The 17,143-nt window shown below is 50.0% G+C and overlaps 6 protein-coding genes across 6 annotated transcripts, besides 1 other annotated feature; 3 read left to right on the plus strand and 3 right to left on the minus strand.

The window, feature by feature from the left end:
* The first annotated feature begins 536 nt into the window (after positions 1 to 536).
* Positions 537 to 669: a microsatellite.
* NFIA_044770 (alcohol dehydrogenase family protein) lies at positions 627 to 1,800 on the minus strand (the record flags this gene model as incomplete). Its single annotated transcript, XM_001267554.1, has 3 exons — positions 627 to 729; positions 784 to 1,614; positions 1,682 to 1,800. The coding sequence occupies 3 exons, from the start codon at positions 1,798 to 1,800 to the stop codon at positions 627 to 629; spliced, it is 1,053 nt and encodes a 350-aa protein (XP_001267555.1).
* A 1,136-nt stretch (positions 1,801 to 2,936) lies between these two features.
* Positions 2,937 to 4,650, plus strand: NFIA_044780 (NAD-dependent succinate-semialdehyde dehydrogenase; the record flags this gene model as incomplete). Its single annotated transcript, XM_001267555.1, has 3 exons — positions 2,937 to 3,135; positions 3,190 to 3,577; positions 3,645 to 4,650. The coding sequence occupies 3 exons, from the start codon at positions 2,937 to 2,939 to the stop codon at positions 4,648 to 4,650; spliced, it is 1,593 nt and encodes a 530-aa protein (XP_001267556.1).
* Positions 4,651 to 5,063: 413 nt separating this feature from the next.
* NFIA_044790 (uncharacterized protein) lies at positions 5,064 to 5,908 on the plus strand (the record flags this gene model as incomplete). Its single annotated transcript, XM_001267556.1, has 2 exons — positions 5,064 to 5,157; positions 5,211 to 5,908. 2 exons carry the CDS (start codon positions 5,064 to 5,066, stop codon positions 5,906 to 5,908), a joined length of 792 nt encoding a protein of 263 aa, XP_001267557.1.
* A 319-nt stretch (positions 5,909 to 6,227) lies between these two features.
* NFIA_044800 (putative MFS transporter) lies at positions 6,228 to 8,184 on the minus strand (the record flags this gene model as incomplete). The annotated part of the gene is made up of 8 exons (XM_001267557.1): positions 6,228 to 6,451; positions 6,507 to 6,620; positions 6,685 to 6,975; positions 7,034 to 7,319; positions 7,367 to 7,506; positions 7,574 to 7,640; positions 7,723 to 7,838; positions 7,893 to 8,184. The coding sequence occupies 8 exons, from the start codon at positions 8,182 to 8,184 to the stop codon at positions 6,228 to 6,230; spliced, it is 1,530 nt and encodes a 509-aa protein (XP_001267558.1).
* Positions 8,185 to 10,750: 2,566 nt separating this feature from the next.
* Positions 10,751 to 12,343, minus strand: NFIA_044810 (uncharacterized protein; the record flags this gene model as incomplete). Its single annotated transcript, XM_001267558.1, has 3 exons — positions 10,751 to 11,226; positions 11,284 to 12,260; positions 12,318 to 12,343. The coding sequence occupies 3 exons, from the start codon at positions 12,341 to 12,343 to the stop codon at positions 10,751 to 10,753; spliced, it is 1,479 nt and encodes a 492-aa protein (XP_001267559.1).
* A 2,570-nt stretch (positions 12,344 to 14,913) lies between these two features.
* On the plus strand, positions 14,914 to 16,961 carry NFIA_044820 (putative MFS peptide transporter; the record flags this gene model as incomplete). The annotated part of the gene is made up of 5 exons (XM_001267559.1): positions 14,914 to 15,049; positions 15,096 to 15,374; positions 15,422 to 15,557; positions 15,599 to 16,245; positions 16,300 to 16,961. 5 exons carry the CDS (start codon positions 14,914 to 14,916, stop codon positions 16,959 to 16,961), a joined length of 1,860 nt encoding a protein of 619 aa, XP_001267560.1.
* Positions 16,962 to 17,143: the final 182 nt, after the last annotated feature.

Consider the following 17,143-nt stretch of genomic DNA (forward strand, 5'->3'; position numbering starts at 1 on the left):
TATGAGCCTGCATATCAACCAACAGACGAAAGAAGACTGGCCACGCCGTATGCTCATGCTCGAATTCTTGTGCCATCTGCAGTGAGAAGATGCCAGCCTGTTTTACAGACGATATAGCTCTTGCAAACTAGGGGCTTCACTCTCTTCCTATTGCATGTATGCAGATGTATCTGAGACTTCCCCAGTTTTTAAATTAACTCCTTATCTGGCAATACACGGACACTTTGTGCTTGACAGAGGAAAACTGATATACTGATATCCTTGTTCCAGATAGCGTGAGACAATAGGTGTCTTAATAATGCTGCAACACATCTGATTTCAGCACTACTTGGACGTTCATGTACTTCCACCAACAATCTTGCAACATCGGTGGGACAAATTCACAAGATTGAGCTTCAACTGAGACTGCCGCGTTCACGAATCTGACAGCATATCATACCGAAAATCCTTGCCCACTGATTAAATTGCATGGGAGCACACCTGTAACATGATCAGGAACATGAAAAGTTTAAAGTAACAGCCGAGTCCAAGCGCGATTGGTTTGGCACCTTCCTAGGAACCATGTTATTTTCCTCCCTCGAATATGACTTTCTGAGTCTTGGTCTGGTACCTTCCTAGGAACCATGTTATTTTCCTCCCTCGAATATGACTTTCTGAGTCTTGGTCTGGTTGAAATCGTCGTATGACTGGAGCGCCTGCGACAGAGGCCGGATATCGGTCACCATGAAGCTATCCGCTTAGCCTTCCAGCCGGGATTCGATAAATCAAAGAAGGACAACTTACTTGAATGCATCCTGCTTCTTGATCAGCAGGGCGAGGGCATCCTCGAAAATACTGCGAACAGGACACCGTCCCATCTGGATCTGGAGGTTCTTATTATACGCCTCATTGGCCGTCCAAGGAATCTCGCCATTGTGCACCCCTACGCTGGAGATGCGTCCCCAAGGTCGCAGAAGATCAAACGCCATCCGTAACGCACTGCTATGTCCCACTACTTCGATAGCTATGTCCGCTCCGCGTCCCTCTGTCAGGTCCATCACCCTTTTACGCAGACTCTCTCCATCAGTTTGGAAATTCCACGGCTCCGCCCCGAGCGTCCGGGCGAGCTCCAATCGGGACGGCACGCTGTCGATGGCAATAAGGTGCTTCGGCTTGTATTCAAGTGCACTGATCAGAGCACAGATGCCCACTGGTCCGCATCCAAACAGGAGGACTGTACTGCCTTGTGCCACTCCACTAACTGTGTCCTCGAAGGCATTCTTAGCTGCGAAGAAGCCTGTCGGAAGGATATCTGCCATCAACACAAGTTTCTTTTCGTCAACACCTGCTGGGGCGGCGATCAGAGTAGTATCCGCCAGAGGCACTCGCACATAGTCGGCCTGGGCGCCATCCAACGCCACAGTACCGTATAGTAGGCATAAAGCACACCGTGACGAGTAACCCTGCCTGCAGTAGAAACATTTGCCGCAACTGATGGTGAAGGGGGAAACGACGCGATCACCGACACGGAATCTCCGGACTTGACATCCTACAGCTGTGACTTCACCGGTAAATTCGTGGCCCATCACAAACTCGGATCCGGAGGGTTGATGGCCGCGGAAAACATGAAGCTCGCTTTTGGTTCATTCGGGAACCTCAGTAGACGAAGTTAAAGGGCTGTAAACAAAGTAGACAAACTCACCTACCGCAGAGAGCAGTATACTGGACTTTGACTATGACATCGGTAGGGTCGACAATCTCGGGTATAGGGCGCTGCTCCAGTGCAACCTGGAGGGGGCCTTTGAAAATAACGGCTTGCATATCTGATAATATCCAGTTTCCTTTCATAAATGAGCTGTCACGATGAGAGGATGATGTTGCGAAGGATGGTCGCTTTAATAAACTCCAGGACGGCAGTAGAATTAGATGCAGAATCGGGCCTGTGTCATCGGACAAAATCCCGAGAAGGACCATACAATTTGCATTAGTCTGTAAGGCATCGAGCTGAAGCGATTCAACGTCAGCATCCCAATTATCGGACAATTTTGCGAGCCATAACCTAGACCGTAAGTCGCATCCTGGCCAGTAGAATTTGGCCTTACGCAATTCTTCAGAACGGAACTCCTGTTCTGCTCTGACTTGAGTGAGCGCGCAGAAAGCCGAAACCACTTAATCAAATTCTCAAATTTAGTCGTTTTCCTGGCCTACTTTCGACCTATGGCGAACGTCGATCCTAACGGCTCTTAACCGACAAAAAGAGAGCAAGCATATTGCGCTGTTCCCTTATGTTCGCTTTCCCTGCTTTACTAAATGACCCCGCACACGTAATATACAGTCGATCAAACGCCGTAGCGAGGCTTAGACAAAGTACGGGTCGGATCCGTTTTCTCACTGGCCCTTCTCGCTGGCAAAGACCGGAGCCGTCCAGATTCGTCGGATCCGTCTGCTAGTGGTTCCAATGTAGAGATGTCTCCACGACAACGGCTCCGCGATTTCTTAGGTTCTAGGTCACATAACTCGGGGATGTACTGGAGGTTAGGATCTTCTTTGTTAAGACGCTAAACATGCGATTGACTCTGTGTCTATTTTTGTGCGGACGGAATAGGAAAGCTGAACAGGTCTTAAGCCTCGAGCAACAACTTTTTCGAATGGCCTAGGAAAGATATGGATCAACTACTGAAAGCATATCCATCGGAATCCCTTGTATCATCGCCTCGCGCCTTCCATACGAAATTGCCAGCCAAAACTACCCCGACAGTACCCCACTGCATCCTGAATGGGCCCAAATATTTCGGAGCCACTCCGTGCGCTTATTTCTGGTGACACCTTGTTGAGTATAAGTATGCCAGTCGGCAGGAATCTGATTATCGCTATGCTACAACGAGTTGTTGGAGACGTTAGTGACTCAATCGTTCACTCAATTTCCGTGACCTTGACGCTTCAAGGAGTATACCAAGATGAAAAACGATATCCAGAATCTGCCCTTTGTGGTAAGTGTGTGTACCTGGACAGCGCTTCAGGTCTCAAGCTTTGGGATGCCATGCGCTGATAGGTATATGTATTCTCAGTTAAGAGACCCGTCCCTCTTTCACACCCGTGCCTACTCTCACGGCACGTGTATTGAGGCCAAAGGAGGCGGAGTATTCGATGTTGAAGGTATGATCAAGCTCTGCCCCTCTTTCTGATGCCATCTGACGCGACTGCATATAGATCCAGGAACAGGCAAGGTCTTCGCGTCATGCCCAGACCTCACGGTTGAGGATATTGAGGATGTTGTGCAGTCGTCCTACAAGGCATTTCAATCGTACCGCCTTGTAAATCCCAGGGTCCGCGCCCAGCTGCTCCTGAAATGGCATGAACTCATCTGTGATAACCGTGACGATCTGGCTACCATTCTGTGCTACGAGTCTGGAAAACCACTGGTAGAAGCTTATGCCGAGATCGACTACGCAACGGGCTTTACATGGTGGTTTGCTGGAGAAGCAGAAAGAATCCGTGGTGATATTAGCATACCATCCGCTCCAAATCGCCGAGTACTGGTTTTAAAACAGCCGATTGGAGTCTGCGTTGCTCTAGTCCCCTGGAATTTTCCTGTTGCGTCAGTATTCATCCATGTGCAACTATGCGTTGGCGCTCACCGAGGAATCTGACAAACATGTCGATAGGATGATCCTGCGCAAAGTGGGCGCAGCTCTCGCTGCAGGGTGCACTATGATCGCCAAACCATCTCCGGAGACCCCTTTGACCGCGCTGACCCTTGCTTACCTGGCCGTGAAGGCAGGGTTCGCTCCCGGAGTGCTGAACGTGGTCACAACATCAAACAAGAATACCCCTTCGCTGTCGGAAGCACTATGCAAACATCCACTGGTCCAGAAGGTTTCTTTCACTGGGTCAACCAAGATAGGAAGCATAATCGCCAAACACTGCGCTGAGGGCCTGAAAAAGTTATCCCTGGAACTTGGTGGTAATTGCCCTTTCATTATATTTTCGGACGCAGACCAATGTCAGGCACTTGCGCAGCTGACGGCGCTTAAATGGCGCAATGCGGGTCAAGCCTGCGTCACTGCGAACCGGATTTACGTACAGGAGGAGATCTACGAAGAGTTCCTCACCAAGTTGGTTGGCCACGCAAGAAGTATCAAACTTGGCCACGGTTCTCGGGATTCTGTCACTATGGGTCCCCTGACCACCATTCGAGGAGTGGAAAAGGTCCGACGTCAAGTGGAGGATGCCGTCCAGCGAGGTGCTAAAGTGGTTCACGGTGGGAAGGCTCCTGTGGCCAGCGAATTTGGATGCGGATACTTCTTCGAGCCTACCATCATTCGCGGCATGAATTCCTCGATGCTAATCACTCATGAGGAAAGCTTTGCTCCAATTGCCGCCGTATACTCGTTCAGAACAGAGGCGGAGGTGACAAAGTTAGCCAACGACACTGATATGGGCCTCGCAAGTTACGTTTTTACCAAGGACATCGATCGTTGTTGGCGCATGTTGGAGAATCTTGAAACAGGCATGATCGGTCTTAATACCGGTAACTTCTCGGCTGCTGAGATTCCGTTTGGAGGCATGAAGTTGTCAGGCTACGGTAAAGAGTCTGGGAAGGATGTCGCCGTTGCAGAATATCTTGTGTCTAAAACGTGTACTATGACTATCGAGAAGGAGGTCAAGTAAACATGGACTGCCAATCTATAACACTTTGCTTTTCTTTATGAAGAAAGAACAATGAAGTTTCGTGACATAGTATATTACAATCGCAACCGGTAAATGCACGGCAGGAGATGAGTGTTCGTTGACTCCCGAACAGTTGCAGTATAACCTTCCCATAAATATATTAGCTCTCAAAGCGCAAGTAAACCAGCTTGAGTCTTTCTTTAGGAACGCTGACAGTTTACATATTCGGGGTCCGCGGACGGAGCGGTATCAGAAAGTGGGCCAACCATCTTGGACAGCGGATCAACTTCCCTCCGCTGAAGGTTCTCCGTCGGTCTAAACTCGCCCCGAGTCTGCTATATAAAATACATGTAACCGAAAGTTAGAGAAATCCCAAGTTCCTCAGCTGGCTTCTCATATAATTAATAATCCTGATGAGTGTTAAGGCGGCATTTGTTGGCGCTACCGGAGCTACACTGAGTCATGTGCTAGCATGGACATTACTGGCGGGCCATCGCGCCGCTGCCCGTAAGTCACTCAGCCCATTGTTTATATACATTGACTTACAAAGACCGTTGTAGTCGTCCGGGATGGATCCAAACTCAGAAAGGCCTTGTCAGATCTCGGCGTATCTAACGAGATTGTCGAGACGCAACTCATCGTCACAGAAGGTTCATCCCGTGATGTGAAGACGGTAGTTAGGCTTCTTCGCAGCGATCCCGAACTCATCTTCAGTGGTGTTACAAGTCTTCCCAAATTCTCAATTAATCCATTCCGCCCAATTGGCATGCAGGATGCCACCATCACGGGAGACACTGCTATTGCAGTGATTAATGCTCTCCGTGAGCTGAGATCCACAGGCGGAATCTCAAATTCGCCCCTATACATACCGATATCGTCGGTTGGTCATGGCTCGCAGCGAGACCAGCCTCTTCTATCGATTCCACTTTACTTGTGGCTCCTGCCAATCGCCCAGGAGGACACTGCCGTTTTGGAGAAGGTTGTACGTGAAGCAGCCAAGGAAGCTGATTCGCCTCTTGGTGGCTACGTTATGCTACGACCGCCGCTGTTGACTCATGGTAAAATGAAAGGGCGTGAATCTGTCCGAGTAGGTTGGATCTGGGAGGATGAGGTCTTCAAGAACCAAGATGAGGAGGAGCAGGGTATCAAGATTGGATGGACTATTAGTCGGCTGGACTTGGCAAAGTGGATGTTTGAAGAGCTTGTTCAAGGAGATGCTCACAAGTGGAAAGGGAAATGCGTCTATCTTACATACTAGACTCCTAGCACACTGGAATCCAGAATCTCCTGCCTTATCAGAATCTTGCATCCTCCCTAGGATGTGAAATTTGAGGATTTCGCAGAGTGGTAGAGGATAGTCTCGGTTTAAATCACGACAGCGGATGTCACAGCCCGATAGGATGATCGTACGGCATAGGAGAAAGCAGAGGCAGTTCTATAATTTTTTTAGTATAGAATATCTTGCTTTTAGTTGAATGATAGGTTCTCGTTAACCTCGATTCATGGAGATAAGTTTACATATAACGATACAAGGCGAGCCATTGACTACCTCCATCCGGTAAAATTGAGTCTCGGTTCTACAACATGTATTCGAACATAGGTGAACGATCACCTCTGCGTACCATCTGATAGACATCATATTGAGACAAATCAAGCCTCTCGCGCTTGCGGTTGATGCGCTGATAGTTCAGGCGCAGAATAACGACAGCGATGATGCCCATCATACAGAAGCCCAGCTCCAAGGCATGGCCCAGGATGTAGTTGGGTGCATCCTTTGAGCGGTAAAAGTTGGATGACATTGCTAGAGAGGAGCTGTCAGTTATCACCATGGGAGAAACCGGACTGAGGATCCATACCCCCGGCGAAATTGCCCAGACCAATGTGCAGGGCCATTCCGGCCGCACGCTTATAGTCGCCGGCGAGATTGACACTAATCCAGGTGACGTTACCTGGAAAAGCAGGGTAGATCCCTAGAAAGAAGTGTGGGGTCAGAATACGTAATCCGCGGTCAAAAGGTGTTGATTGCAGACTTACCAACCACAGCAACGAAGACACCAAGATAGACGATCCCGGGAACTCCACGACCAGTAGAAGAAATGACGATGATGAAACCAATGGCGATCAGAGACATGAAAAACAAGATGAAGGGAGAACGCTGCTTGCGGCGATCAGAAAACCAGGCAGCGCCAACAGCAACCCCAGCGGCGGTAATGTAAATGGGAACTGTGAGGAGCTGAGCGGTTGACGAGGTGTATCCAAGATCCTTGATGATTGAAGGCAGGAAAAAGGAGATCCCGTATAAGGGACAAGTGATTCCCCAGTACACTGTAATTGAGATTAGTGACGTCCCTACACATTGAGCCACAAATGCGTAGTTTCATACTGAAAAGTCCAACATAGATCTGCCAGTCGGTCAAGGCGTCAATCACATAGCTGAAACGAAACTGCTCTTCCTCTTTCAGAACACCTTCCGGTAGCGTATTCTCACCAGTAGACTGAGCCCGCAGAACGTGAATTACGTAGTGGCGCTCCTCTTCAGTGAGGAACTTTGCTGTCTCAGGGAAATCGTGCATGGCAAAAGGAGCGACTGCCGCAACCAGGACTGTAAGGATACCTTCGAGGATGAAAATCCAGCGCCACCCTGCATAACCACCAACACCATCCATTTTCTATACAACATTAGCAGATAACAAGACCGACATGACTCAAAACTCACAGCAATTCCGTAGGCAAGGAGTCCAGAGAAAGCTCCAGCAATGCTGGCCGCGCTGAAGAAGAGTGCCTGACGATATTGGGCGCGATGACGGGGGTACCAGAGAGTGATATAGTATGCGATACCTGGATAGAGGCCAGCCTCTGTATTCACAGTGGGACTTATCAGAACCGGGAACCTAGACAATCGGCGTCTAGAACACAAACTCACCGGCAACCCCAAGGAAGAGACGCGCGATCAAGAGCCCATGGTAATTCTTGACAATCCCCATCAACGTCTATTCGATCAAAATATGAGCTCTTGGTTTTCGGGTCGCCACGACAATGTGGAATGTAGGGTTACAAGTAAGGACGAAATACCATGACAATTCCCCATGCGAACATCAGCAGAGGCAGCAATCGCGAGGGCCTGAGCCTCTTCAGTATCAAATTACTCGGCAATTCAAATGCGACGTAGGTGAAGAAGAAGACAGTCACTATCGGCATTAGCATTCGACTTGTATTTAGGGCTCATAGATGGTATTCCATACGGCACCAACTATACTCAGGGCCACTCATGCCCAAGTCATCCAACATCCCCTCGATCTTCGCATTCCCAATATTTCCACGATCCAGGAAGGCGAGGAGATAGAGAGTCGCCAGCATTGGGATCAGCCGAATGTCCATCTTGCGGAGGACGCGCTTCTCCATTTCCTCCGAGTACACCGGCCCGGGTGCCTTGTCGTGCTTCTTGTCAACAACGGAGCCGTGAGGAGGGCCATCTCCATGCTCGACGGTCACCGTGCTGGGCTTCTCGATATCGATATCCGTCATGAGCGACATGGTTGACTGGTTCAAATGAAATGGATGATGGGGCGGAATAGAAGGCCAACATCGCGGCCATTAAGTACTGAGAGCTCCTTAGACCGATTTCTGCTTGTCCGCCTTTCGACAGCACTGGGGAAGCCAAAGGCTCGACCCTAAACAATGAATCATGCCAGGCTGCACGGAGGGTTCAAGGCAAGCCAAAGTTTCCACCGATTGAACCACCCAAAAGCCAGCTTACGCTTCCCGACCAGTATACCGGATCCGACCGTCCCGATCTATAGATTGTTCCCAACGTCCTTGTTCGGAACCGATCGGCGAGGGTCTGTCAAATGTGGAACTAAAACTCAAAGGGATTACGAGCATAATACCCGCACTAGGGATCCCAGAAGCGTGGGAGCGAGCGACTCAGTTTCCCTTCACTTCGCGTAAGGCGGCAGGGTGGTCCAAGCTCTCCCCTCGTAATTCTTCGCGTTGGCAACTAATCCCCAGACATGGCACATCCAGCAGCTGAAAAAGTTTACAGTATTGTGGGTCGTTTGTGGCTACCAATTGACAACAGAGTTTACGGAACTCTTGGGATCCTGGGTAACCGACAGTGAGCTCCGATTAAGACCCAGTAACCATCGGTTGTCAGCCAATTCTCATAGTACATTAGACTCATTATTAGCCAGGTCTTGCGTCTGAATCTCTGAAGCCTTGTCAAGGAACAGAGCTATCATCTGTCGGCTCCGATGCGATTGTCAGAAGACTTGTGACAGACCAGCTTCCCAAAGTGTATGGCCAAGAGGGGACCAAGAGGGGAACATCGTCTATATTTCTTCAATGACCTGATGGATATATTCAAAGTTTGTCGTCTCCTGAAGTACCTAAGCTGACGTCCACCAGGCCCAAGCTAGGGGGGTCCTTGAAGCCATCTGGAAGGCTGTTCAGACGAAGATTCGAGACCCGTAAAACTCAACGTTTGGGTGTGTCTGTATCTTTGCAAGATTCCTGACAATCAAACTTTTCATTCAAGACATTAGTAGGGGCTGTGCCGTGCGGACAGCCTTCGTGGTAGCCACTACTGTATTTGAACATAGCTGGTCCTGTTCCACAGCTTCCCCAGCCCCTGCTTAGCGAAAAGCGATGCATCACTTGAATCGATCCCTGCCATTGGATTCCCGGTGCCGTCACCAGATTGTGTATCGGACGCATTCAGCGGCGAATACGTGAATACTTGGCCTCTTGCCTGTTGGCATGAGAGGAGTTGTGCGCAACGAGTGTCTGGACTGGGAGTCAGCCTCCGTATGCTTAGTGGGTATCTCGAATTGAGCATATCAGAACCAAAATATAAAAGTCTCCAAAATCATGGACGAAGCGTTTCCCTTTGCTAAGCTTTTGTGTCTATTCACGCAGGGAAGGGATAAGATTGGGGCGCGAGATGACGGTGGCTGGTTTGCTGGAGCGAACCGAGCATTACGGGGCCATGCCATCTGCGGTACTGGTCGGTCCCGCTCCCACCTGTCCTTCTCTGGGACGAATTCAAGAGCGACTAGGCATGTCCTTTCATCGGGCTAAAAGGCAGCAGACTGGCAGGGAGAACCAACAATAGCCGACTCTTCCTTGGCATTGTCTACAAACTGGTAGGAAAGAATTGTGACGCTATGTATGGTAAATATTCGGGCAGGAGCATGAAACATGTACTTCCCTTTGAGACTATTCGTGGAGCTAAAGCCTACCACTCTGCGGTGTGTATTCGCACAGACCAGCAAGGTCATCGGGGAGCCCAGTATCCGCTGGGCAATTAGGACTTGGACTGTGTCTACATTAAATAATTATTTTCGATATATATCGCGATGTCCGTACCAGCGAGGGTCATGGTAAACGGAATGCCTCGCATCGGATCCGATATTGTCATGGCTCACTAGCCACGGCTAAGATCCTGTAACCCACAGTTGGACGTCAAATGCGGGTCCGCAGTGGTCTTCATGATTCTCTCGATCCCTGATTGGATGAGAGAGCAAGGGCCTTGACGCTGGGATACGGCTCCAACATGATTATGTATTGGATTATGACAGACATGTAATATGGAACATTCCAAGTAGTGGACAATGTCGTCCGAGATTGGTTGGTTACAGGCATCGAGTGGAAGGCAATTCCACTCTGTGCGCCTAATCCTGCAAAGTCCCTCTTCAGCTACCGCTTTATTTGCTCAATAGTTCCCATCATACCAATGACAGAACCGATGAATCGCGCAACCGGACCTTCAGAATGCACTGGATTTGCGAGGTGCATGAGAACCTCTAGGGATTTTGATACCCCACCACTCGATAGCATACATATCCTACAATACTACTTCGTACTAAGCTCCACTTGTCTGTATCTCAACAAAAGCCACATTAAAACCCACTGATAGGAATGTTTTCAATATCCGCACGAGTTGTAGACAGCACAAGTGGGCTGGCATGGATGCCGCAAGCATATATACCTTATCCATAGGGAGAGGACCATTGACTAGACCGAGGTAATGATCATGGCTGCTCTGTCGATATAGCAACAACCACTACTACAACACCCAGCAGAGCTCGGTATATAGCACATGTTAAACAGAGTACGGCATTGGCGGCTCTCCCCCTTCGCGTTGCAGCCCCTTGGAGAATGTATCCCTGAGTGCTTTAACCGATTTAGAACTCTGCGGAAGATGTCCCAAAGTCCTCTCCAAAACAGCTCGCAAGTTTTCATGAGCACCTTGGCTGATCTTCCCCCGCGCCAGCTCTCGGTCGGCGGCCTTTTGAACAAGCTGCACACCAGCGACGACATGGTGCGGATAGGGGTCTATGGAGACGAAAGGAGCGATGATGGACGTCTGAGTAACTCCTACATCATCGTGCGATTTAGATTCCACCTTTACACTCAACTTGACGGTATTTTGAAGGCCGAACATTAAAGTGTTCACAACCACACTCTCTGCGTCCGCATAGGCCACTTCTATATCAGCAAGCAAGTCGAAGCGATCTGTAGCCTCAATAATGTTGGCCAGCAACAATATGCTGAGGTAATAGTGGAGCATTAGCGAGTCTATGATTAGGTCAGTTCAATACGCATACGCCGGGGAATTCGGGAGTAGCCACTCACACCATCGGAGCTTGGTGTGCTGCCCAAGGAACGGCATGCGCCTTTGGCACGCCTCCAAGGGAGGACGGTATATAGTATTAAACTGATGTATTGCCCCGACCACCAACGAAAATACTCTTTGAACCTCAGATTCATCATGACCATCCCGTAACGCTTCCTTAAAGACTGCAGTTAATTTCCACGCGAAAAGCTTCCATGCCATCCCACTTGCTATGATCTGGTTGGCCTGCTCATCCGTCATATTGTGGTGGCCGTGGGCCTGCTTGTTCTCTAGCTTAGTTTGAAATATAGTTGCCCCAGCCCGGACTAGACGCCACGGTAACTCGGCCTCAAAGCCAAAAAGACCGGAGGAAAGTAGAGGCCGGCAGTTAAGGGTGAGCGAGGCCGATGTGTCAAAGGTCAGTGCCGCCCAATACGCTATGTTCTCGGCGGTAATAAAATCCGTGGCCCTGTTCAGCTCCAAGTTGGGCGGGCCGTCGGTCGATTTCATGGGCTGTGAAACTCTGGTGCCGTTGAACTGCAGGCTTCGCTGCCGAGCTCGAAGAGTCTGTATATGCTGTAGGGCGGCATGAATACAAGCTTGGCCAGAAATCCCATCAGCCTCTTCTTCCTCCGAAATTCCTGCTGGAACCGGGGTCAAGGCGAACAGAAAGAGTGCGAGCATTGACTGGTAAGACGGTCGGTTGATCACACGGAGCATATCCCGTCTCGCATGGCGCCACAGCGCGAGTATGACGCCCTGGTAAGCAAGGGTCGCATCTCGAGATTGAGAGGCAAGAGGTAACCACCTCGCTGAGAAAGCGGCAATGGTGCTGCGAAGAGACTCGTCTTCAAAACTATCTTCGAGGACCTGTTCTTGGGTGGAACCATTCCATGCCGGCTGCCGATTATGTTGCGACATCTCCGCCATCCACCGATCCAGATTCTTACAGACATCCGAGATGCTGTTGTAGTCCTCTCCGACCCCACTTTCAGAGCTATTATACGTTAGGCAGAGACGCCTTGGAGAAGTGCTGTAATGATGGTGAACTTACAGGAACGGACAGCCATATCTGCTCATCCTGGAGCTAAAGATTGTATCAAAGCCTGCACGATAAATGGCTCGAAGCAAATCGCAGTCCAACGGGCTCAATTCATCTAGTGGCGACGCCGTTAGTGCTGCATGGCTTCTCAGCGGCAGCAACTGGACGCGGTCTACAACCCCACTGTCATCATCTGCTATCCACGGAAGGGTGTTGAGCATGCGTTTCGTTGTCTCGCCTAGTACTGAGACGCTTTCAGGGCCAGTTTCTTGTGATGTTGTGTTATTACTCGCTGTCGAAGATTCTGATTGGTGGCGAACAATATTCCTTCCGGCCATGAATCGTCTCTTCGGCCCTCGTAGCCTCATATCGCTTATCCACTACGACGAGGAGGCTGGCCGTCAGTAAATTGGCATTTTTGCTGCTAATCCTGAGATAGGGATACCTTAAACGTGCATTCTTTATGTCGCTTCAGACATCGGGTGCAGGGGTCCAGCGACCCTTCGGCATCATTGCTTCGGCTCGTGGCGTCACACCTCACTCGCAACCGGCGACATTCATCGCAGCTCGAGAATTGTGTACGGCGTGTGGTTGTATATCTTTGCATGTTGATTTATAAAGGCTGTGCTGGCGTTGCTGCAAAGTAACAAGATTGAAATGGTGTAGACTTTCATTCAGTTTATCAAGCAGGGAATGCGGGGTAGCTCTTTCTTCGCTCGTTCCTACGCCGGTATGTTGCCGGATGGACTGGGGTTACGGATAGAGCTCGCCGCAAACCCCGCATGAAGGACAAATCTTAAAATCTGTTACAGGAGAATATGGAATAGTGAATTGAGCTCAAGAACTGAATGACCCACCGTCGAGAACCGACGCCAGCGCTTAGTCAAAATTCAGGCCAGCCCTGCGAAAGTGTGGACCTATGAGGACTGAATATGACAGGGCGATATTCAATATTTCCGGGAGCTATCTTTGGGCAGGGTTCTGGGCATTTTGCTATCCCAGTTGTCTGTCTTACTCGAACCCGGCTAGGAACGGTCCATGAGGCATTTTGACCCAGACTAGAGAGAAAACACGGATCCGCAGTCTGATTGAGTCCAGACGACACTATTACCCACCTTTCCCTTGACTAGCCTCACATTTCTTGCCCGTACGAAACCGCATTACACTCGCAATACCGGATACACTCGACCCTGGTCAAAGAAAACCAAACGCGGTTATCGCGGTGGCCGGGCGATCGGTGCTCCCATAGAACATGGAGACGATTGACTGTCACTTTCCGCACTGGTGAATGGACAAGGACTTTCCAGTGAACGAGACTGATTAATTTACACGACTTGCCCAATCACACCTGAGAATTACCTAATTATTTCTCATCATTACCCATTACCAGTAGCGGGAGCGTCATGTCCCTTCACTTCCGGTTCCTAGCTGCGCTGGATGCTGGCGACTTACAACTGCCTTTGATCCAGTGGCCACATGGCCTCGAATCAACGGACTTTTTCTCCGCCAGGCCGCAGATTTGGCTGTTTTGTTTGATATGGCCTTACCATGCCCTTTTAGGGGATGTGCTGAACGATGGTGAATGTTCGTTGAGCAAAGCTAGGAGATAAGAAGGAGTATTTATCCTCCTCTTTTCTTCTCTTTCATTTCTTTCCTTTGTTTTCTTTCGCCATAACCAACATTCATCCAAATAGTAATGGAACATATGCACAATTGCCCAAATTATAAACGCAGCTATGCCATCTGGTCCTATATCTAGACTCACGCAACGAAAGCTGTATGTAGCTCTGGTAGCAGGCCTAGCTGACGTGAGCAACATCGGTGGCAGTCCCTATGGACAACCCAGGATCAGGAGATAAGAGCGTACATGCAATCATGAAGAGCAACTCCGACACAGCGCCATGCTGATTTTGCACACTCAAGAATCTAGGGGCTGGCGACTTTCTACCAGGGACCACAATACGTCAAGTTTCTCAACAGTGTAGTATGTGTGGAAACTAACTATTCTCAATAGGCTCACGTTATTGGTATTGAGCACCATCCTCAAGGTGTCATTCCAGCCTTATGAACATCGTACGGCCCAGTATGTTTATTGATCAAATTAGGTCCCTGGGAAGTTAGCCGATATATTTGATCTCTGAACCACAGTAGTTCTTTTCCTCTTAACCTTGAATCGCCACGAGGTCAACGCAAGGAGTTGTACATAAGTATTTTATCCAGAACTGGCCTCATATAGTGCCTAAATCTTTCGTGACACGTGGGTACACGTTTTCTCCTACCAACTCGGCGATTTCACGTTTGACATACACGATGAAGCACTGACACAAAGAAATGGCGAAAGCATCCAGAAGGTTCCAGGACCAGCAATCCTTACACAGGGTAAACTGAGATGCTAGCTTGTTGACAGAACAAATACCGGATAAACCTGATGGCGTGATAGTGGACTCGAATTGATCAAGGTGCTTCAGCTTGCAGCCTATCCCCGATAAGCACGGCTAAGCAACAAATCGCGCCCGAGGTTACATTGCATACACATCCCTCAAATGGTTGTGTCCAATGAACCTCACTTGTCGCTTCCTGGCTAAATGCCAGTGCATGTTGCATGACCATGTTACCGACGGAGTCCGTCCTTTGCCAAAACGCAAAGAACAGATCTCGATGGCGCGACCAGGCGAGCGTCGATAAAAGGAAACCATCCTTCTCCTCGTCTGGAACCGTCAACCAGTCTCATCGCACATCAAGATGTGTATGTTCGTCCGACCCGTTGCCTAGCTATACTGACAATACCAGCTCCACCAGGTGATTCCATTACCGGCAACACGATAACCTCCGGTTCGATCAACGCCAAAGGCGGCCTCGAAAAGCATGACTACGAAATCACAGCCACATCTACCGAAACAGACGACTACCCTATTCCCACGGAAGAAGAAAAGACCTCCCTGCGCAAAGTCCCCGCGTCCCTCCCTCTGGTGTCGTTCTCGCTGTGTATTGTCGAATTCGCGGAGCGTGCATCCTACTATGGCGCCAAGAATATCTTTTCGAATTTCATCCAATTTCCTCTTCCAAAGGGTATACTCCCCGTGTTAATCTTAATAACAAAAGCTAACTGAAGGCAGGTGGAAATGGAGCCGGCGCTCCCCCGAGGGGAACACAGGAGACGGCCGGTGCTTTGGGGATGGGCCTGCAGGCTAGCTCAGGACTAGTCCTCCTGTTTGCCTTCTTGGCTTATGTCCTGCCTATTCTCGGCGGATGGTAAGTTGATCCTCATTTGGTAAACTCTTCTGACAGCATAGGTGGGCCGACGTCTATGTGGGCCGGTACAAGGCAATCTGCGTTGGCGTAGCAATATGCGGTATCGCACATATAATCCAGATCATCGGCGCCATACCCTCCATCCTTCAAAAAGGCCCAGCGCACGCTGCCCCTCCGTTTATAATCGGCCTTCTCCTTCTGGCGCTTGGGGCCGGGATCTTCAAGCCCAACATCGCACCCACGATCCTCGACCAGAATCGCCAGAAGAAGCAGTACACTAAGGTTCTGAAGACAGGAGAGAAAGTCATTGTCGATCCGGAGTTGACCACCACGCGGACGATGCTGATATTCTATGGGTTCGTGAATGTTGGGGCATTCTATATGCTTCCCACTGCATACGCGGAGAAATATGTTGGGTTTTGGTTGTCGTGGGTGCTGGCTGGAGCGATATACTTCCTCCTCCCGGTTGTGTTGGCGTTGGTCTATAAGAGGACGTACAAGCAGCCCCCGAGCGGCAGTTCTGATCTTACCAAGGCCGCGAAGATTATCTCGACCGCTCTCCGACGCAACAAATACCGCGTTTGGAAGAAGAATTTCTTTGACGTCGCCAAGCCTAGCGCGCTCGCCGCGGAGGGGATCGAGGTAGATTGGGACGATAAGCTTGTGGACGATGTTCGACGGACGTTAGGTGAGTCAACTCCTAGCCCTTTCACAAACTACTCTAACAATCAGAGTCGCACAGTGGCCACTGAAGTCTTCTTCTACTTCCCCCTCTGGATCCTGAACGACGGCGGCATCGGCTCCGTCTCCACTAATCAAGGTGCCTCGATGACTACCAACGGCGCCCCCAACGATCTCCTCAACAATTTCAGCGCCTTGACAATCATTGTCACGATTCCACTCCTCAGCCACGTCGTCTACCCCACTCTCGCGCGTTACAGGATCTCCTTCGGCCCCGCAAGCCGGATCGCGTTCGGATTCCTCCTCGCAACCATCTCCAGCGTAATCGGAGCGATAGTCCAGTGGCACGTGTACGAGACCTCACCTTGCGGCTACCAGGCCTCAACTTGCGACGGCGTCAGCCCACTGAGCATCTGGTGGCAGATCCCGAACACGGTGCTGGGTGCGCTGTCGGAGTGTTTCTGCAATGTGACGGCGTATGGGCTGGCGTATTCGCGCGCGCCGCCGAGTATGCGCGGCCTAGTCATGGCTGTGTTTCTGTTTATGAATGCGCTCTCCAGTGCGCTGGGAGAGATACTGATTCCGGCGACGAGGGACCCGTGGCTGATTTGGATCTGGGCCGCGCCGGGTATTGCGTTGGCTGTGCAGACTGTTGTCTTCTGGTGGCGGTTCAGATATCTGAATGACGAGGAGTTTATGACGGATGAGAAGAATTACGAGTAGCAATATGATATGATAGCTCATCGTTGAATAATTAGCAAACTCCCATGAATAACTCGTCCACGCCACAGAACACCCATCTCTTCCCCTTACCATAAACAAACCACGATCCGCGTCCAAATAACCATGATAAACGATATGCTTGAAAATATGACCCAAAATTACATGTTCTTCCCATCGTGCTC

Source organism: Aspergillus fischeri, genomic scaffold, assembly GCF_000149645.3.
Source record: "Aspergillus fischeri NRRL 181 1099437636244 genomic scaffold, whole genome shotgun sequence".
In the NCBI taxonomy this organism is placed as follows: domain Eukaryota; kingdom Fungi; phylum Ascomycota; class Eurotiomycetes; order Eurotiales; family Aspergillaceae; genus Aspergillus; species Aspergillus fischeri.